We start from the raw sequence: 23,365 nt of genomic DNA on the forward strand, positions 1-23,365 counted from the left end.
TTCTTTGTACATTTTTAAATAATTAGCCATGTTTGTATACTGTAATTAGCAGTGTGCACATATGTTTTAAATTAAATAATAGCAAAAATAACGCAAACATCCACCAGAAAGTGCTGAAAACGTTTTTCACTACGATATAAAGGAAAAATAAATATTAAATTTTAATTGTTTATCATTACAAGTCGCAACGGTATAATTCCGAAGATTACTCAACGGACCTTGACCATAACTACGTATAGTTCTGTCAGCGATAACTTCAATATGACTTATTATATTTTTGTATAATAACAGGATTGTTAACTTTGTGGTATGGTTATATAACACTTTCCTTATATATACTTTAATTATTTTTTGACATCTCAACATATATGAAGAAGAATATGGATGTCAGGGCATTTACGGGGCTTACGACCGTCTTAGGCTGGTTTAAGTGATGACTTTACACACCTGTAACATTCACCAATTCTACCCCTGATTGACAACCACACTACATGTATATATATATATATATATATATATATATATATATATATATATATATATATATATATATATATATATATATATATATATACATATATATAAATATATATATATATATAAATATATATATATAAATATATATATATAAATATATATATATATATATATATATATATATATATATATATATATATATATATATATATATATATATATATATATATATATATATATATATATATATATATATATATATATATATATATATATATATATATATATATATATATATATATATATATATATATATATATATATATATATATATATATATATATATATATATATATATATATATATATATATATATATATATATATATATATATATATATATATATATATATATATATATATATATATATATATATATATATTTATAAATAGTTTAAATTCGAAACATATTGCTTGATCACTAGAATTTCACTAGAGATATCTATGGTGATATGAAAAAAATCTTTTAATCTAACACGTAGGGTAGGTTAAAAACCATATCATAATAATATTCAATACTACGCTAAAAATAAAAAAGGACAACACTTCAAGTATATTAACTACCTAACCATCACGCCGCTTCCCCGGAAAGTAGGAAGAGAGAAAAGAACGCCACGCCACTCTGCCTTGCAAACATTGTTCGCCTCCATATGTTTGAATATATGTTTCAAAACGTATGTGGACGACAGGAAACAATTTCCTTAGAAATGTTTTAGATGACAATAAGTACATCAATTAGGCTAGCAATTACATCCATGTTACAGCATTGTGTTTTATCAACACTCCATCAGTGAGCAAACCCGTGCTAAATGTAATTACAGTAAAACCTCGATATAACGAACTAGTTGTAGTAGTAGCTAACGTTTTATAAAAATAGGTTAAAAAAATATAAAAAACACTGTATTTAGATAGATTTATATTATCCACTGACACTTCGTGATGGATTTGCATTTTAATATATTATTAGATTAAATTTTTTTTTTAGCTTTTCCACTTTATTTTTATTTGACCAGCGACCGGGTTTCCGACCAGTCTTATGATGTCGGTAACGACGAAACCCGGTCGCCGGTCAAATAAAAATAAAGTGGAAAAGCTAAAAATATTGGTTTTAATCTAATAATATACTGTACTTAGATATAAATAAACAAAACAAAACACAAACGAAATTCTATTTATTCTCTTTGGACCTCCAGGTCCCGGGCTCTATTCCCAGGGGGTACAGTACACAATGCATGGTAGATAAATATGCTTACCATTACACCACGGCGGCGAACATCGGCAATATGAATTTGCTATTTGAAAAATGTTTTTACGAGTATTTTATGGGTTGTTTTTTTTTTCGACCTACTGTCCCAAACTAAACAGGATCATCAAATTTATTTAAAATTCAAATCATATATTTATAACAACGAGAGGGATTCCGAGAATGTATCACACGTCCTGTTGAAAGAAACCCCGGATTAATCGTATATAAATCCATTTAAAATTTAAATTACACTCGAAGCACGTCACAAGCCTGTCCTTCGTTCATTCTACACGATCGAAAACGGCGATTCCAAAACATATTAAATGTATTTTATACCATTTGGGATCAGGATGTGCTTTTGAATTCGGAACACGCCCCGCTCTTAGCACGCGCGCGCCATAGACAAAAATCCGCGGGACTTTTGACAGCTGCATCTCTCTGGCAATGAAAGGATCTGATAAATGGCGAAAATATACCATTCTCGTCTTGAAAAATGCGAATCGAACAGGATAAAGCGATTCGCGTACTTAAAAAACACGGCACGCTTTATTACAATGGATATTTGAACCGTGTTACGCACGTACGGACATCTTAGTTCAATGAATGTCTTGTCCGTAATTTGCATTCGTTAGAGAAATGAATCATCTAGTGGGAACTTTTGGAGTACGTGAGAGTCAAGAGGGAAATCCACGTTTAGTTTTATAAATAGACACGTACATGTATTTTTTTCACATAATTAAATATAAATCACTTAATTATTTTTTATTCCTGGTAGGTAGGCACTGTGTATTACATTAATCGAGAATAAAACGTAATTATCCATTATTTTCTCAGCTCAATGGCAATTGAGATGGTTTAGACATATAGTACGCAGAAAACCCTATCTTATTGTGATCCAGGCAATCGCCATGGATCTTCCTCAAAATAAATCTAAAGGAAAACCAAAGGATTCACGGATGCCGCAGAAAGAAAACCTGATTCGAAGGCATGGCCTAGGTGACGTTGCCCATGTAAGAAGGACCTACAACCTGAGGACGAGGAGAGCCGACCCCAGCAGTCTACAAAGACGGTAGGTAAGTTGAGATGGTAGAAAATATAGATATTTTAAGGTTTTAAGAAGCAATGAGAACTAATCGTAGTTGCATAACGTAGTTGCACTAAACGTAGTTACGTAGTCACGGTAATGAAAGGTTGGATAAAAAATCTATACCATGACTGCAAAATATTAGTAAAACTCACCATTTATGATGTAAATTTCTTTGTGGCCCACCCTGTCGACTGGCAGGGGGCACGGTTTTTCCGCTAGCGTTACTTCCTTACACTTATTGGACTTTCCGACCATTCCTGTAACAAAAAAGAAAATAATTTCAAACAGAGATCTGGGGTTAAATACCGATATGAGATTCACAAAAAGGAAAAATAAGTTTTTTTTATTGGATGGGTCCAAATGGAAAACAAGAGTTTCTATACCGGACCTGGGAATGTGGCGGGAGCTTTTAGAGATCTAAGGTAGGTACCACTTTAGTGTTAAAGGGTAGCTTCCAAAATAATACTTTTTACGTCATTTTATACGTTTATTTAATGTCGAAATCGTCAAATGTAAGGTTGTGATGTAATGTGGTACAAAGACAGCGTGGTATATCGTTATATTCTCTCTGCCTACCATACGGGAAGCGGCGTGATGATTAGTTTAGTTAGTTAAATTTTAATCATGAAAAACACGCTTAACCCCTAATATAGTTATCAACATTTTTTTATTCCTTAAGACCCAGGAAAGGTTGCCCATGCCTGGTATAAATAGTTTACTGTGTCATTAAAATCACTGATAATAAAAAAACGGAAGGTACCGGAGTGGATTTGTTGGTGTTTGAGTAATGCCTTTTTATTCGAATTATCGCTTTATATACGATGGTCCACATTTCGCTGTACCGTTTTAAAGTGAATTCTTTGGCATCAGTTTCTTTTTTTCATTTATCAACAGATATTCAAAATGATTTCCTGATATGTGTGTAATTTATAAACCAAATATTTAAGAGCAATGAATGAAGATCATTTACCATTTTATCAAGAACAAATAAAGATTTATGTAATAAAATTGAATGGGATAACACTGTTTTTACAGTGAAAAAACGACGAAAATACATCTTTTTTATTATTATTTATTTGGGTTAACAACAGCAACATATCACTCACTCCTTTTAAGAACGTCATAAATCAAAAATCGAAAATTTTCAGTTGTGCATGTTTTCGGAATGCCCAGAAAATGTACTATGTCCCAGCAAAAGACGCATATTTTTAACTTATATATTTACCCGCTACAGGGCAGAAAGTATTGTTTTTGCATTTTTAAGAAAAGGTATTGTTTAATAATTTTTTTAAATATACAAAATATTTTTCAAATGGAGAAAAAACCTTCAGGTTTACCTTGAAAGATCTGTTGCACAGTAAAAAGTTCAGTAAGAGGCTTGATATTTATTTTTAATATATTGTATTATATTTTTAAACTTTAAAAACGTTCTCCTGAAAAATCAAGTTTTTTGATCTATGATGTTCTTGAAAGGAGTGAGCGATATGTAAAACAAAACATTAAAAGATATACATTAAACAAGCCAATTATAGTTAACCACAGAAACATAAAGATAAGTACAAAATATTTAGTGTAGATGTAGCAAATAAACACGTATAATATGTAAGATAAATACAAAAAAATGAAATAAATAATATCACTTACAAACATTAACAATAAATAATAAGTGCAAGTCCAAATAATAAGTCCAAGCACCAGAGGTTAGTCTCTTTATTGGAAAGAACTGCGTTATTAATTTTAAGTTTGTTAATTAGAAATGTGTAAAAAGTTAATTGAATTTAAAAAAACTATATTAAATCAAATTAAACTAAAAAATGATCACTGTTCAAACATAAACAGAGAATTTTATTTATTGTTTCGGCATTAACTTTGTGGTAAGACATGTTACAATGATTAAAGAAAACACTTCGTTTTTTACCACTTGAGTTTTATTATAGACTCCATGTTTCAGAAGTTAAACTTCCATCATTCAGGTCTGTATAATAACTATACAGTTATTATACAGACCTGAATGATGGAAGTTTAACTTCTGAAACATGGAGTCTATAATAAAACGCAAGTGGTAAAAAAAAAGTGTTTTCTTTAATCATAAACAGAGAACATCGAAAAGCAAATGTTACAAAAATCATAACACTTTGATTGAAACTAAACATTTTTCCTTGTATAATATTTTACTCTAGTTACGCTGTGCCTCCCAAAAAAGAGACTAAGCTCTTGTGTTTGGAGAGGGAATCACACTGAATATTTATTTATTGTACTAAATTAAGAATTACTTAATTTGAACGCCTTTGTTGTGTTATGGTTAGCGTGTTTAGCTACCGTGTTGCAGGTCCCGGGTTCGATTCCCAGGAGGGGGAGGTGAAAAAATTATTATAAAGTGATTTTACACTCCAATATTTATTTAATATTACCCTGGACTGGTACCTGAAGCGGAGGGTTGATCACCTTGCCTTCATGTAAGTAACGATCAAGATAACACTGCATCAATACGATGCAGTGCCCTATGCACCGCTGGGTGCGGATAAGGGTTAGGAGAAGAAGAATTAAGGATAAAACACAATTTTTATACATTATAACTTTAAACTTTCACGCACTTTATTCCCTTCTCTGTCATTTTCACAATTTTCTCGGAAAATTTGCCATACAACAAACAATACATAAACGTGAACTTGAGTATTCGGACTCGCCTATTTAGACGAAGGTTAAAATGGTCCATTTTCACCAAAACCGTAAATTCAGACCCACATAAAGTAGGCAGTGGTTAAAACTTGTCGTTAAACAGCTACAGAACGGAATTATCACTCCGGACGTAATCAGCGTTGAAAAACTTTACTTTTGACAGATTTCTTTCTCAACTACAGGGTGTTTGCGAACAAGTTTTAAAAATATATATTTTTTAATTAACATAATATTTTATTTAAGTTTTGTACTGGCATTTCTTGGTGAACTGGGTTTTATTAAATAAAACAACAACTCTTATATAGAAAATCTGACCAGTCTGGGATGTCGGTAACGTCGAAACCCGATCGATGGTCAAATAAAACAAATATGGGGGAAAAAGCTATAAAGTTGTTGTTTTATTGTGTGGTGTTATTTATAAAACAACACTTATGCTGTTATGTCCACCTCCGTAGTGTTCTGGTCAGCACGCTCGTCTACAGTACCGAGTTCGATTCCCAGGGGGGTCAAATAAATATAAGTGATTTTTTCACTCTTATATTTTTGGACTGATACTGGAAGCAGAGGGCTGATAACCTTTCCTTCATGTGTTAACGATCAAGATGACACTGCGTTTATATGATGCAGTGCCCTATGCACCATTGGGGTGCGGATAAGGGTTTGAATAAATGAAAAAAATACTCTAAAAAAAAATGGGTAAAATTATGTCTCTAATAAATTTACATTACTATAGAAGATAACTATCGATCTCTCAAACGAATGTGCGACAAAACGATGTATGATAGATGTTTGAGTGGCGATACACTCCTCATACATACCCATCGATTGTTCCGTCTCCTGACCAGACCACTTTCAAGTATTTGAAATACGTACCAAGTTTTCCTCGGTCTTCTTTTGCTTCTTCTTCCAACTTCATTCGCCTCTTAAATTTCTTTTACTGTTTTTTTCCCTCATTCGAATCACATGCCCAAACGATCTCAACAGACCTTTGTTAAATTTATCGATAATGCCTTGCATTATTTCCTTTTATCACCATTTGAATATCATACACCGTTTTGCCGTACATTCGTCCGAGAAATCGACTTCCGACTGCATTCAGTCCACTTTCATTCTTCTTTTGACAAGTCTTTGCTTCACTCGCATGCATTGGAGTTGTAGTCTTAAATTCATATAAAATGTTTATTAACAACATTTAGAGTTAATAATTTTGAGTTATAATGTGTTACATATTAATAAATTATCTGGTCAAATTATAATCTTAAATAAAAAAAATAAAAAAACATATTTTCTGGCGTTTCTCATGTGTGTGATTATAATCCAGGATTCGGACCTCACATACTAATACTAAAAGCTTCTTTTCATCTCACCAATAGATGTCTCTAGTGAAGTACTTGTGATTCAAGAACAATGTTTCAAAATTGGTTCATATAAATATAGAACTTCCAAGAATTTGAATAGTGTGGTTCAATAATGGATAGAGTTGATGAATGTTACACGTGTGTAAAGTGATAACTTAAACCAGCCCATAACGGTCGTCAGCCCCGTAAATGCCCAGACATCCTATATTCTTATTCATCTTTGATGAGATGTCAAAAAATAAAATGTGTATATTCAATTAAATAAATGAAAAAAACTCAAAAGGTAAATTAAAACAAAAAAAAACGGAAATTAATAGAGTACAAAATTCAAGATCAACCTGTAGTATTGATACGGAAAGTTTTTTTTCACTGCGCGGGTCGATTTTATTGTATAATTTATTTGTAAACCTGGCGAACGGAGCGCTGCGCGGTTGCGTAATGAACAAACGACTTTGCAAAATAAAATAGCCGTTAAACGAGTGAAATTCTATGTTTTAAGTACCTACTTAGGTAGGTAACGCGAAATAATAAAAGAAGTCTGCGATTAGCTTTAAGTACCTAACCTAACCTAACCTAACCGCAGACTTCTTTTATTATTTCGCTTAATGCAGCGCCGTTTAGGTACTTTTAAAAATTTGGACAAAAATGTACTGAGATCTATTTTAGTATGAATAAACACTAAGGCCTCACTTTGCGTCGTAGATACGTTCCAAAATATCGCGACGCAAATTGAAACAACGCGAAGTGAATTGCTATTTTCCATTGGAAATCATATAAACATCAAAGATAGCGAAAATGAGTCTTAATTCAGTAACGACGCAACTTCGAAAAAACGCAAAGCGAAACGACGCAAATCGAGGTCTGAGTGTATAGGTGTTTACATCAAATAAACGTTCTAAAAATCAAATTTTACAAATTGAAAATCAAATTGGACGTTAATTGTACGTATATTAAGAAAAAAGTTATTTTTTTTATATATATATATTATCATAAGTAGGTACTCATGATTCAAAGTAATATGTCTGAAAAAAAACCTTATCCCCACCCCAATGGTGCAAAGGGCACTGCTTCATATAAACGCAGTGTTATCTTGATCGTTTACACATGAAGGAAAGGTGATCAGCCCTCCGCTTCAGGTACCAGTCCAGGATAATTTTGCCTGCCTCCGCAGTGTAATGGTCAGCACGCTCGGCTACCGTTCTGGAGGTCCCGGGTTCGATTCCCAGGGGGGGTCAAATAAATATAAGTGATTTTTTCACTATAATATTTATTCATGTCTGTAAACTTGAGTAAAATACAATATAACGTCCAATTCGAATTTTTTAAGGTAAATATCATTTTTAAAGCGTCCAATTTGGTTTTCAAAACGGCAAATTTGAAGTGAAGAACCTGTAGCATAGAAAGACCTGAATTGAAACTCTAGTCTGGAGCGTACTGTTGTACGGAAGCGAAACGTGGACTATCGGGCAGGCAGAACGGGGGCGGCTGGAGGATTTTGTAATGTGGTGCTACAGGGGCATGTTGGGGATTCATCGGTCGGAACATGTGGAGAACAATGAGGTATCAAGCAGGGCTGAGGAGTCTAGATGCTTACTTAATAAAGTAACACAATAGCGATCCAAATTGATAGACCATAATATAAGGCACCCAGGCCTGCTTCTTACAATTGCGGAAGGCATGTGTGAAAGCACAAACTACAGAGGACGACCCCGCTTAACCTTCTTCTTCTTCACACCCTCATCTATACCCAATGGTGCATAGGGCACTGCATCATATAAACGTGGTTTTACACACGAAGGAAAGGTGATCAGCCCTCCGCATCAGGTACCAGTCCAGGGTGACATTGAATAAATATTAGAGTGAAAAAAACACTTATATTTATTTGACTCCCCCCTTTTGGGAATCAAACCTGAGACCTCCAGAACGGTAGCCGAGCGTGCTGACCCTTTGCTTTGCTGATTATTTCACCCTTGACGTTTATATCGAGATTTTTAGTTCGTATATTGACAGTTCCATAACTAAATTGTGAAGGTGTTTACCAAAAAGCTTAATAAAAATAATAATAATAAAACCCTTATCCGCACCCAAATGGTGCATAGGGTACTGCGTCATATAAACGCAGTGTCATCTTGATGGTTTACACATGAAGGAAAGGTGATCAGCCCTCCGCTTCAGGTACCAGTCCAGGGTAATTGAATAAATATGACAGTGAAAAAATCACTTATATTTATTTTACCCCCCTTTGGAATCGAACCCGGGACCTCCAGAACGGTAGCCGAGCGTGCCGACCATTACACTACGGAGGCGGACAAAAAACACCAAAAAGCTTAATTTTCACGGACCAAAAAGCTTAATTTTCAATATTGCACAAAAATCCTTTTAATGCAAATCGAAATCTCAATTAACGTTGCGACAAAACGTGAACGATCCAATGTTAAACCAATATGAAATCATTAAATCGCCCCAAAACGTTAGCAATTATACAAGCTAGAATTCCTGATTACTTAAAATCATTTATATTGGAAATGTAACGTGGTGAGGACCTCCACAAATAAAAGAACTATGACAAATTTTGATTGATGCCAGATATTGAATCCGTTGTATTGTTTCTAGGGATCAACCTCATTCATGTAACTAACTAACTAACTAACTAACCATCGCGCCGCTTCCCCGCAGGGGTAGGCAGAGAGAATAGAGCGCCACACCACTCTGTCCTTGCAAACATTCTTCGCCTCTTCCACGTTCATGCATCTCCTCATACATACCCGCCGATTATTACGACTCCTAACCTGACCGCTTTCAAGTATTTGGCATACCTGATCGTGCCATGTTTTTATCGGTCTTCCTCTGCTTCTTTTCCCGCTAACATTCGCCTCATAAATTTGTTTTACCGTTCTTTCCTCACTCATTCGCTCCACATGTCCAAACCATCTCAACACACCTTTCTTAATTTTATCGATAATGCTTATCTCAGCTTTGCATTCCTTCCTTATTTCACCATTCGTACATCTATCATACATCGTTTTTTCGCACATTCTTCTGAGAGATCGCATTTCGACTGCATTCATGTATTATTTGCTATTTAGTAATTTAGATATTTATTTATTTTATTTGCTATTTACCCATATTTAGGTATTCTCGAAATGCTCCATGACCCGTAAAAATTTGAGCACTAAAAAAATATTTTTATTGTTTTTAAGAACAAAGAAATTAATTTGTAAATTTCAAGTACCATTCGTACGCCCTATGAAAGGTTAAGTGCGATTAGAGTCCGGAAGTTTGAAAGGAATGATAGTGTAGTACCTACGTAATATCTACGCCGAGGGGGGTTCAGAAAATTATTAGAAGCGATATTTGTGTGGTATAGAAGATTTAGGCGTCGTCCTTATACAACGCGATTACATAGGTTCTCGCAAATTTTACTCGTACGAATCCGCGATCAATATACAGATCTCGAATAAGTGTCCTTATTGTCATTCGCGCGGCCAATGATGACCGAGAGAAATGTTTTTAAATTTATTTAAAGTAGTTTAACGCTTCTACGCGTTATACTATATAGATGTCGCCTATATGATGTACTTGATGCTTCAACGCTTTTACAACTTCTATGCTATGCTTGATGCTTTAACGCTTCTAAGCGTGATCTATATACATGTCGCTTATATGATGTACTTGATGCTTCAACGCTTTTACAACTTCTATGCTATGCTTGATGCTTTAACGCTTCTACGCGTGATGCTGTATACATGTCGCTTATATGATGTACTTGATGCTTCAACGCTTTTACAACTTCTATGCTATGCTTGATGCTTTAACGCTTCTACGCGTGATGCTATATACATGTCGCTTATATGATGTACTTGATGCTTCAACGCTTTTACAACTTCTATGCTATGCTTGATGCTTTAACGCTTCTACGCGTGATGCTATATCCATGTCGCTTATATGATGTACTTGATGCTTCAACGCTTTTACAACTTCTATCCTATGCTTGATGCTTTAACGCTTCTACGCGTGATGCTATATAGATGTCGCTTACATGCTTTTATTGGGGCTTCAACGCTTCTACTCGTGATGTTATATAAAGGGTCCGCCAAATAACTTTTTTTTTTTGAAAATGCTATAAGTGCTATCGAGTGTAGCTTCGGCTGTGTGGCACGTAGCGCCGTCCTGTTGAAACCAAATGTTGCCAATATCCTCCTCTTCAATTTTTGTGAACAAAAATCCGTTCAACATGGCCCGATAACGATCGCCATTGACTGTAACGGCCACTCCTTGCTCATTTTCAAAGAAAAATGGCCCAATTATGCCTCTGGACCAAAATCCGCACCAAACAGTGACTCGTTTTGGGTGTACCGGCTTTTCAATGTATGCGTGCGGGTTTTCTGTGCCCCAAATACGACAATTTTGCTTGTTTACATACCCGCCAAGATCAAAATGAGCTTCATCCGAAAAGATGATTTTTTTGGCAAAATCGGCATCTTCTGTAAGTCGATCGCAGGCCCACTCAGCGAAGCGAAAACGCATTGGATGGTCAGTTGGCTTCAACTCCTGAACCAATTGGACTTTGTATGGCGTCATACCAAGGTCTTTATGCAAAATTCGTCTCAATGATGTCTCCGAAATGTTCAATTGTTGAGAACGACGGTGAATTGATGTTGATGGCGCTTCACGCACACTTTCTGCCACAACATCGATATTCTCGGGTGTACGCACTGTTTTTGGCTTTTCACGCTTTGGTTTATCGATGAGGATGCCAGTTTCTTTCACTTTTTTCACAAGATAACGAACATACGGAGCTGACGGTGCTTCTCTTCTTCCAAAAACCGTACGCAATTTTCGCACACATTCTGCAACATTACCATGATTTTCAAAGTAATGTCGCAATATTTTCCAGCGTTGTTCAAGCGTATACACAACCATATTCGCTCAGCGGAAGGATAAAACTAATTATCTGTCAAATCAGACATGAGCTAAGTGTTACCATTCACGAAATAAGCACTAGTTAAAAAAAAAAACTTTAGATGGCGGACCCTATAGATGTCGCTTCAATGCTATAATTGATGCTTCGAGGTTCCACGCTTGATGCTCTAAAGATGTCGCCTATATGCTATTTTTAATGCTTTAAGGCTTCTACACTTGATGCCATATAGATGTCGCTTCTATGTCACGTTTGATGCTTCAACGCTTGGATCAATATGGATGTCGCTTCTACGAACTTATCGGAACTCTCACGTACTCGCATACATATTCATGATATGCGAATACGGAATAGACAGAATGCGGGTAATAGCGCTATCGCTTAATTCCAACAATAGTTGGCATAAAGGAAGTCTTCCAATTTACCTCCATCAAGTGCAAGGTCAGGAGAAATACGGACATACCTCCTGCCGCTACATGCCATCCGGATAAGTGCTTCATATTTCACGGGGACACAATTAAAAGGGAATTTGTAAGATAACATATCGCTCACTCCTTTCAAGAACGTCATAAATAAAAAAAACTTGATTTTTCAGGAGAACGTTTTAAAAGTTCAAAAATATAATACAATGTATTAAAAACACATATCAAGCCACTTTTTGAACTTTTTACTGTGCAACAGATCTTTTTAGGTAAAACCTGAAGGTTTTTTCTCCATTTGAAAAATATTCAATATATATTTTTAAATATTAAATACCTTTTCTTCAAAATGCAAAAACAACACTTTCTGCCCTGTAGCGGGTAAATATTAAGTTTAAAATATGCCTCTTTTGCTGGGATATAGTACATTTTCTGGGCATCCCGAAAACATGCACAACAGAAAATTGACGATTTTTGATTTACGTTGACTGACTTCTTGAAAGGAGTGAGCGATATGCGTGTATTCGCGATTGCCTCTGAAATTTAACCCATGTAACGTAAAGTCCATACAATAAAAATATTTATAACACACACCCTATTGTCTGTATTCTTCACCACAATTCAGTTAAAATGGTCATATTTAACGGTGCTTTATACCCATTGCGTCCAAAACAGACAGCAGTCGCAGCCGCCTTTCGTTGTGTTCAGCAAGATTTTTAATGATTATTATATAACTGGCATTTGGCTGGCTTATATACATGTCTGACGTACGCCAATCTGCCCGTTATTGAACAAACAGAGTGGTATAAAACCAATTTAAGACTAAAAAATCACTGATATTCATTTTTAGTCTTCTGAGAATACCTAAAACCCCAGCGAGATATATATACAGGATGTCCCATAATCCTACGTATTCCTTTTAAGGGGTGTAAGGCCAGCTTATTACTCACCAAAAAATGAAAATATGACCTCAGTAAAAGTGCCTTAGTTTTCCAGATTTTTCCACTTTTATGAATTTCCGGAACATCTTCGCCTTAGATCAGTTTTTTGAGTGTCATTTTTTCAGTTTTTCATATTCTAGGATTCTAACTTTTGTTTTATAATGCTGAATTTATATTTATTCTTCCTGGTTCCAATCCCAACTTAAAGTCTTTGTAGACTGTTGGGGTCAGCTCTCTTTGTCCTCACGCTGTAGGTCCTTCTATCATATACAACGTCACATAGGCCATGCCATCGAATCACGTTATCTTGCTGCAGCATCTATGAATTTTTTGATCTTCCTCTAGATGTCTTTCGAGGAAAATTCATGTTATGGATTGCCTGGTTCACAATATGATCAGGTGCTCAGCGTCCTATGTGCCCATACCATCTCAATTACCATACTACTGATGCCTGTTACAGGCAGGCTTCCACGAATGCGTGAACTCGTTATTTTGTCTCTAATAGACATTCCAGCTGACCATCTAAGCATTCGCATTTCAGCAGTTTTCAGTTGCCTAGAGTATATTCTCATATTATTTTGATAAATTAATATTTTTTCTAGGTAGGTGTAAATTATTTGCACGTTTAGTTTAGTAAAATTGTGACAATTTTACGTATGTAAGGTAACGATTTTTACCTTGAAGCGAATTTGGAGTCGAATCTCCATAAAGCCGTGAAGAATACTGATAATGAGCGTTTCGCCAAAAGATTTACACTAATGGTATGAAATCTCAGACAATTGTAAAGTTATGACTTTCTGGTGCAGAAAGGCCACCGAAACCATCTACTTATATACCGTTTGGTAAAAAAATATCAATGCATCAAAAAAAGATACTTAAATAATAACATTTTGGGACATGTGGAACGAATGAGTGAGGAAAGAACGGTAAAACAAATTCATGAAGCGAATGTAGTTGAAAATAGGAGCAGAGGAAGACTGAGGAAACTTGGCATGATCAAGTGGACTGGAGTGTAAGAAAGGAGATGTATAAATGTGGAATGCATCGAAACACGAGCCACAATAGATTTAATGAAATAGTGGTATTTACCAAGTAAAATTCAAATAAAAACATGGATAGATTTTACCACAAAGTGACTGCCAAATAAATTAAGGCGGGATAATCGAAATGCCGCAACTTAATTTTCTTTTAACCCAGGTAACGTTTAAAGTAATAAAAACATTGCTTAAAACGCCGTTTTTGTATTACAAATAATAAAATAAAAATTGGAAATAAATATATGGTTTTGAAAAAAGAGTGATTGAAAGGGGAGGAATTTAAAAAAAGATAATATTTTTTTAATATTTTTAAAATTTCCAAGAATTTAGCGCACCTACTGTAGAATCGATTTTTAAAAGAGCATCAATTTTACAAATATTTAAAGAAAGGGAAACATTATTGACACATAATTTTAGAAATACAAGATCACAAAATATCTTAAAGACCCCAAAATATAATACTAGTGCAGCTCAAAACCACTATTCTTTTATAGGAATAAAACATTTTAATAAACTACCTGCAAGAATAAAAAATATAATCAATTTAAAATCTTTCAAAAATGATTTACAAAAACATATAAGGCAAACTCCCGTTTGATTACCATTTATTATTTCTTATTTTTACTTTTGTACAAACCCTGTAAGTTTATCTTTACTTCTTATTTATATGTACAAACCCTGTAAGCGAACGAGAGTTCGCTTACAGGGATCTGTAAACACGAGCAATCTGCTCTCTTTGTGAGGTAGCACGTAAAAAAAACTATGTATATGTAACTATGTTGATTATTTTGCCATACAATGTATCTTTGATTAAAAAAATAATAAAAAAAAAATAAAAAAATAAAAAAAAAATACATATTGCGTGGAGAGACGTCTGGCCTTTCGCGTGGCTGATCGCGTACTAAATTCTTATTTTATGTATTTGTTGAAGTAGATAGTTTCTAACATAATAAGTTTTGAAGAATAAGCTGTTTGCTTTGAAATCGGGCTATATTATAATTCAAATGTAATAAGATATAGAGTGATTTTTAACGAAGGTATTTTACAAGCTATACTTTACAAGTTATAAGCTATACTGTCAATATTTCTGGATATTTATTTCAAAATAAAAAGGTATGTTACGTAAGTTTTTTTTTGGGATTTTCAAAACAAAATTTAAATGACCTTGCTTCAATTCCAAGGCTAAGGCCATTATCATATCGTATTATTTATAGTCGCGTTGTCTCCAACTCGTAAGACTTCCTTTAGTGGGAAAAAATGTTTATTCAATCAACGCACAAGCCATAGACAAAATGTAATGAAATCTGACGTAATATTTATAAGAAATCATAGACAAAACGCTCTTAGATACTCGACATAGACAATGAACTTTTTAAAGAAGAAATATCGTAAAAAAAAAAACTAACTAACCATCACGCCGCTTCCCCGCAGGGGTTGGCAGAGAGAATAGAGCGCCACACCACTCTGTCCTTGCGAACATTCTTCGCCTCTTCCACGTTCATGCATATCCTCATACATACCCGCCGATTGTTACGACTCCTAACCTGACCACTTTCAAGTATTTGGCATACCTGATCGTGCCATGTTTTTCTCGGTCTTCTTCTGCTATATAAGAAATATCGTATGTACTGTTATTGAGATAAGACTAACTAACCAACTTAAATTAACTAACCATAACGCTGCTTTCCCGCAGGGGTAGGCAGAGAGAATATAACGACCAAACCAATCTGTCTTTGCAAACAATTTTCGCCTTTTCCACATTCAAACATCTCTTCATACAAACTTGGGAATTATTCCCACACCTGACCAAACCACTCTCAAGTATTTGAAATAACTGATAATGCCAAGTTTTCCTATTTTCTCTGCTTCCATATTCAACTACATTCGCCTCATAAATTTGTTTTACTGTTCTTTCATCACCCATTCGATTCACATGGCCAAACCAATAAGATAAGACAATAATAAAATTTGAAGATTTTTCATCGATAACTCGACATATCGCTCACTTCTTTCAACAACGTCACCTATCAAAAATCTTGATTTTTCAGGAGATCGTTTTTAAAGTTTAAGAATACAATAAAATGTATTCAAAATAAATATCAAGCCACTTATTGAACTTTTTACTGTGCAATAGATCTTTTTAGGTAGAACCAGAAGGTTTTTTCTCCATTTGAAAAATATTAAGTATATTTCAAAAAATAATTAAACAATACTTTTTTTTCCAAAATGCCAAAACAACACTTTCTGCCCTGCAGCTGATAAATATTTAGTTAAAAATATGCTGCTTTTGCTGGGATATAGTACATTTTCTGGGCATTCCGAAAACATGCACAACTGAAAAATTACGTTTTTTGATATATGACGTTGTTGAAAGGAGTGAGCGATATATCGTGTATTTTTTTTTACATTTAGATCTTTTTAGTTTTTTTAGATTTGCATTGGAATTTAGCTAATAAATATTTTATTTTCATTTTTTTAACTCCTTACATTTCAATAACTCTTTTCTTTTCAAAATCATGCATTTATTTCGAAGAAAAACTTCTCAAATGCAAAAACGGCGTTATAAGCAAAAAATGCAATTATTAAAAATGTTACCCGGGTTCAAAGAAAACTAAGTTGCAGGCTATTGATTATCCCACCTTAATTATATTTAAGTTTTGTTTTCCTGCTTATTTTAATTTCCAAAATCTTTATTTTTTATACAATGAGTTTACTGCTTTTTTCGGCATTCACTTTGTTGTAAGACGCGATGAAATTTAAAAGAAAGGAAACCCTAGTTTTTTACCACTTGAGTTATATGTATTTTACTTTAGCGACTAGTTTCGGAAGCTATGCTTCCACCTTCAGGTATAAATAAAAACTGTTTATATTTCGACCTGAAGATGGAAGCATGGCTTTCGAAACTAGTCGTTAAAATAAAATTAATAAAACTGGAGTGGTAAAAAACAAATGTTTTCTTAAAAATTTTATTGAGTTTACGTTTTTTTTATTAGAATGCAATATTTTTATTTTTCACATATTTTCAATGGATGTTATATTCTAACTTACCTTATTTCACCATTCGAACATCTCTCATTTTTCCATTCCAAAATTCTAGTGATTCAAGCACTGTGTTTAAAAAAATTATCATATATACGAGTATATAGAAGTTCCAAGAATTTGAATAGTGTGGTTGCCAATCATGGGTAGAATTGGCGAATGTTACACTATATTACAAAATATTTTAAGTATGTTAATGTTCTTTAAATAAATGCACACAATTAATGTCAATAAAAATTTAAAAAAGTTATTTCACCAATCGAACATATCGCTCACTCCTTTCAAGAACGTCATAAATCAAAAAACTTGATTTTTCAGGAGAACGTTTTTAATGTTTAAAAATATAACACAATGTATTAAAAATAAATATCAAGCCACTTACTGAACTTTTAACTGTGCAACAGATCTTTTTAGGTAAAACCTGAAGGTAATTTCTCCATTCGAAAAATATTTAGTATATTAAAAAAAATAATTAAACAATACCTTTTCTTCAAAATGTAAAAACAACATTTTCTGCCCTGCAGCGGGTAAATATTAAGTAAAAAATATGACTCTTTTTCTGGGATATAGTACATTTTCTGGGCATTCCGAAAACACGCACAACTGAAAATTGACGATTTTTTATTTATGACGTTCTTGAAAGGAGTGAGCGATATATCATGGCTCGTTTTTCCTCTTATTCACCGAGTGACTGCTTTCCACTGTATTCAGTCTACCTTCACCCATCTTTCACTTACTCCCCGATATCATCCCATTCTCCAACTCATCCCATAAACTTATTTAGCACTTTTCAATAGAGATTACGTAACGATTATCAGACGGTACCAGATTTGGAGGAGGAAGCGCGACGGAAATGGCGTTACCAAACATTATGCGGCTATATTTACTCGGCAAACTAATTACAAATTAGAATTTTGCACACACGAGCGAGATTTCCACAAAGAAAAATGGCATGTGTACACAATATTCATACATATTAATGTCTACCTGGGTTACGTGTCGATATCCGCCGGATTTAGGCTGTACACACACGTATTCATACGACACAAGTGCTGCTGAGGCTCCAGCGACGCGAGATGCCAGTATAAATACATTGGAACCCCGAGATACGAACAAAACTAGGAAGAAAGTCGACCGACATGTCGGGGAGATCTATGTTGAAGAGTAAGCGATGAAAATTCATATTCCTATTTGCAGCCTTTGTTATATCGCTCACTCCTTTCAAGAACGTCTTGAATAAAAAAAAAAACTAGATTTTTCAGGAAAACGTTTTTAAAGTTTAAAAATATAATACAGTGTATTAAAAACAAATATCAAGCCACTTATTGAACTTTTTACCATGCAACAGATCTTTTTAGGTAAAACCTGAATGTTTTTTTTCCATTTGAAAAATATTTAGTTTATTTGAAAAAATAATTAAACAATACCTTTTCTTCAAAATGCAAAAACTTTTTGCCCTGTAGCGGGTAAATATTAAGTTATAATATGCCGCTTTTGCTGGGATAAAGTATATTTTCTGGGCATTCCGAATTACTGAAAATTTACGATTTTTGATATATGACGTTGTTGAAAGGAGTGAGCGATATATGGTATTTTTATATAATAATATTTTATATGCTTTCTAGTACACAACCATGATACACGATTTACCCACAACGAAAGCTTGATAGTCCCAAGAATTAGCAATAAATATGGGAGTGGAAAACTTCAATACATCGTTCGAAACTTTTTTAATTTGTTGCCGACCGAGGTAAGAGGTCAAAGTAAAATATGGAACAAAGGCAAAATAAAGGAATGGGTAAATGAGCAAGTGTAATTCTATGAGAATAGTAAAACAGTTTTTACTTTAAATTTTTTCTTTCTTTTTAGAAGGCCGACATCTCGGGGAGATCTAAGTTAAAAGAATACAAGTTAAGTTAAAAAATCAGCATTATCTTATTACAGTTTTTTTTATATTGAATGTTTAAATCAAACACTGATTGTTTGAGTCTATTAAGTGGTATTTTTTTGTTATAAAACACATAAAAAATCAATTTATGAAAAATTTTTCGCCTAGTTCGCCTTCGTTATGGTATTTGCAAATGAATGTTAATGTCGAATTATGCTATAACTATGCAAAACAATTGTCACAAAATTATTTTTTATGTGTTTATTACAATAAAATACAACATAGTAGACTCAAAAAATAAGTGTTTCATTTTAATATTTAATTCATAAAATAAAAAAGGCTTTTTTTAAGATAATGCAGTTTTTTTTAACCAATTCTTTAACTTCTATCAACAAATACAAATGTAACAGTCATCTATCAACAACTTTTTGAAAGGATTTTTTTTTTAAAAGGGTAGTTTTCTAGAGTACAGAAAACTACCTTTTATAAGAAAATCTAGAATCAGAATCTAGAGGACCAAAAATGTTAAATCTATTTTACATTGATTCTTACTGGAAAAATTGTCTCGAGTTACGAAAAATATCACGGAACGAATTAAATTCGTAAGTTATAAAGAATCAATAAAATATTTCGTTAGCAACGCATATTTACTTATAAAAATGCATGACAAGTTCCTCTGTGCCTCTCCAAAAAAAATACTAAGCTCTTGAGAGACTTAGACTAGGGCTTTTGCACTCAATATTTATTTACTTTACTTTATTAAGGATGTAATGCAGAGAAGCTCTAGTGCACACAGCGTTCCATGCTTGGTTTTAGCCTGAGGGATAAAACAAAAAAGTAGATACCAGGAAAAGAACCAAAGTAGAGGATATCATGGCTCGCATGGCAAAACTCAAATGGCAATGGGCAGGACATATTGCAAGACAGGACCCCACAAGATGGACCCTAAGAATTCTACGATGGAGACCTTGGGAGAACAAAAAAGGTGTCGGAAGACCCCAAAAGAGATGGTCTGACGACATAGTCGCTGTGGGGGGTAGAATCTGGCTGCAAGCAGCAACCGACCGGAGGAAATGGAAAGAAGGGGAAGAGGCCTATATCCAGCAGTGGAGATCAGAGGGCTCATGAAGAAGAAGAAGAAGAAGGAGGATGTAATACAGTCTTTGCATATTTTTTAACGTATTCACGCATATTAGGCATTTTTAAAGTATTGTAATATTTTCTATTCTATTGTTATCATTCATATTCTATAATATATCGTTCAGTCCTTTCAAGAACGTCATAAATCAAAAAACTTGATTTTTCAGGAGAACGTTTTTAAAGTTTAAAATTATAACATAATGTATTAAAAATAAATATCAAGCCACTTATTGAACTTTTTACTGTGCAATAGATCTGGTAAAACCTGAAGGTTTTTTCTCCATTTGAATTTTTTTAAATATTTAGTTAAAAATATGCCCCTTTTGCTGGGATATGGTACATTTTCTGGGCATTCCGAAAACATGCACAACTAAAAATTGACGATTTTTGATTTATGACGTTCTTGAAAGAAGTGAGCGATATATTACATATTATTTTATTGCAACATAAAATTCAATTCATGATAAGTGTCAACATGTTTTCGTTTTTTTTTGTTCAAAATAACGCCGTAATCTAAAGTCACCAAAGAAAATTCATCAAATAAACCCAATTAAACTTCAGAATCGACTGTGTACATCTGTAAAAATACAAAATACTTGATTTAATTTTTAAGTGACTTAAACACTCATTCCTTATGTTTTGAATATTGAAAGCATTAACTTTGTGGATCATATTGATATATCATTTCGAGAAATAAAAATACTTTGTGTTCTGATCCACTCACATTTTTATTAACCAACTAGTTTCGGCAACAACCTGTTGCCCTCTTCAGTCATAAATTAAACCCTGAAGAGGGCAACAGGTTGTTGCCGATCTAGTTGGTTAATAAAAATGTGAGTGGATCAAAACACAAAGTATTTTTATTTCTCGAAATAATATACTCATTCCTTAGTTTTTCTTCTACCTCCTTCCCTAAACTCCCTTTTTCCTTTACCTTCCTTACTATCATCAATTTGTCATAAATACTTAATATAAAGTACTTGCTTCATTAATACAGCTAAAACTTGTAATATATGACATTTTTCTTTATCATTTATACTTTACGTTCAAGCACTATCCACCCTCTGATTGCAAACAGCAATATATGGTTTCAAACGTTTTGACCAATATCACCAGTCTGTTTTTGGTTGGTTGGAAGACATTGCTTCTCAGCAATAAGCCTGCCAATGTAAATATATATTTTTCTGTACATGAAGTTAACATAAATAAATAAATAAAAATACTTACTCGAAAATATGTTGAACCTCATATTGAGAACGGAATATATACAATAATTTTAGAAAATATATGTTTTTGATCACACTGAGAACATCACTAATTAAAAAAATTATTTTAAAAAACAACTGAACTGAACAAAAATATGTTAACTGTATATTTATTAATTTAAATTAATTTAAGCTAACACTTATATATACAAATATTGTAAAAAAATGTAGTTCAAATCATAAATTTTATCATTGAGATGAATTATTTATAAATACTATTATTATTTATTTTTATTGATTCAATAAAAAACTCCTAATAGCGTTTTTTTTTCATATATTTTTACACATTTTTCCGTTTTAACGCACAGTGTATTATTTAAGCGCATCAAATGGCAAGTAAGTACTGGGTTCTGTTGCGCTTTGCGCTGTTTCGGAACGCGCGGAGAAAGTTCCAAGTTCCAGGTTCGAATTTGAAATTTGACAGGTTCGATTTGGACGGGGGACGCGGAGTGTGGCCGTCCGTCGGTGGCGCTGATTGGCGGCGAACTGATTGGAAAACAGTCAAGTGGAAAATTATATACTTAGTGATCAGGTCTCGAAGTGTTTGACAGGTCTTCCCGCGCGCCGTGACGCCCGAGCCCGTATTACACGACGCGACATTTTTGTCATCATTTTAAAAACGTGTTTTTTTTTGTAAAAAGATATTCATTTCATTCATTTCATTCAAATCACTCAAATCACTCATTTTACTCATTTCACTAATTTCACTAATTTCACTAATTTCACTCATTTCGCTCATTTCGCTCATTTCACTCATTTCACTCATATCACTCATTTCACTAATTTCACTAATTTCACTAATTTCACTAATTTCACTCATTTCATTTGTTTCATTCGTTTCATTAATTTCATTTCAATGAAAAAATAATATGAAAAAGATATACCATAAAAAAATTGTAAAAAACACCAGTATTTTTTTTTTACTAAAATTAACTAACTACCTCGCTGCCTTCCCTCAAGGGTTGGCAGAGATAATGGAACGCCACATCAATCTGTCTTTTCAAACAGTCTTTGCCTCTTCCACATTCATACATCTCCTCACCTGATCACTTTCCAGCATTTGAAATATTTGACCATGCCAAGTTTCCCTCTGCTTCTATTACCAACCACGTTCGCCTCATAAATTAATTTCTCATCATATACATTTACATAAATATACATGAAACTTCTAAAAAATATGCCAGGAACAGAGAATGGACTGAATATAACAATATATAGCTTTATTATATAATTTCAGCACTTAAAAATTTTCATAAATAAAAGTTAACTACGTATACGAAGCTACTTCAAACGTATTTCAGTAGATTATTTCCCATTTTATAAAACCTCTTTGATAATTAGGATAACTTAAAAATTAAAAGAGGTCCCGGGTTCGATTCCCAAGAGGGTCAAAATGAATATTAGTGATTCTTCTGTCTAATACTTATTTAATATAACCCCGAACTGGTACATAAAGCGGAAGGCTGATCACCTTTCCTTCGTGTATTTAATCTGATCAACATATTACAGCCTCTATACAGTGCAGTGCCCTATGCACCATTGGGTGCGGATAAGGGTTCGAAGAAGAAGAAGAAGACTACTTATACTCCCATTCCGCTGTTTAGCCGCAGGGGTAGGCAGAGACGATAGAACGCCATACTTTTCTGTCCTGACTTTCACATCCATAGCTCTATGGATGTGAAGGAAGCTAGTTGGGTGCGGATTATAGTTAGAAGAATATATATATATATATATATATATATATATATATATATATATATATATATATATATATATATATATATATATATATATATTATATATATGTAT

At 33.4% G+C, this 23,365-nt stretch overlaps 1 protein-coding gene across 2 annotated transcripts in view; it reads right to left on the reverse strand.

The window, feature by feature from the left end:
* The window catches only part of LOC148309309 (solute carrier family 41 member 1), a 78,305-nt gene extending 56,261 nt beyond the window's left edge, over positions 1 to 22,044 (reverse strand). The window contains exons 1-2 of one of the 2 annotated variants that reach the window (XM_088260274.1): positions 21,519 to 22,044; positions 3,022 to 3,126 (exon numbers count right to left, since the gene is read on the reverse strand). In XM_088260274.1, coding sequence (XP_088116400.1) covers positions 3,022 to 3,126; positions 21,519 to 21,540 — 127 coding nt within the window. In that variant the 5' untranslated portion in view covers positions 21,541 to 22,044. Of the gene's footprint in view, positions 1 to 3,021; positions 3,127 to 21,518 lie in introns of those variants that run through there. The other variant, XM_088260276.1, reaches the window with a different exon arrangement.
* Between the last annotated feature and the right edge of the window lie 1,321 nt (positions 22,045 to 23,365).

Source organism: Brachycentrus maculatus, unplaced genomic scaffold (genome assembly GCF_059751285.1).
Source record: "Brachycentrus maculatus isolate JH-2025_06_01 unplaced genomic scaffold, ASM5975128v1 h1tg000131l, whole genome shotgun sequence".
NCBI classification, from domain to species: domain Eukaryota; kingdom Metazoa; phylum Arthropoda; class Insecta; order Trichoptera; family Brachycentridae; genus Brachycentrus; species Brachycentrus maculatus.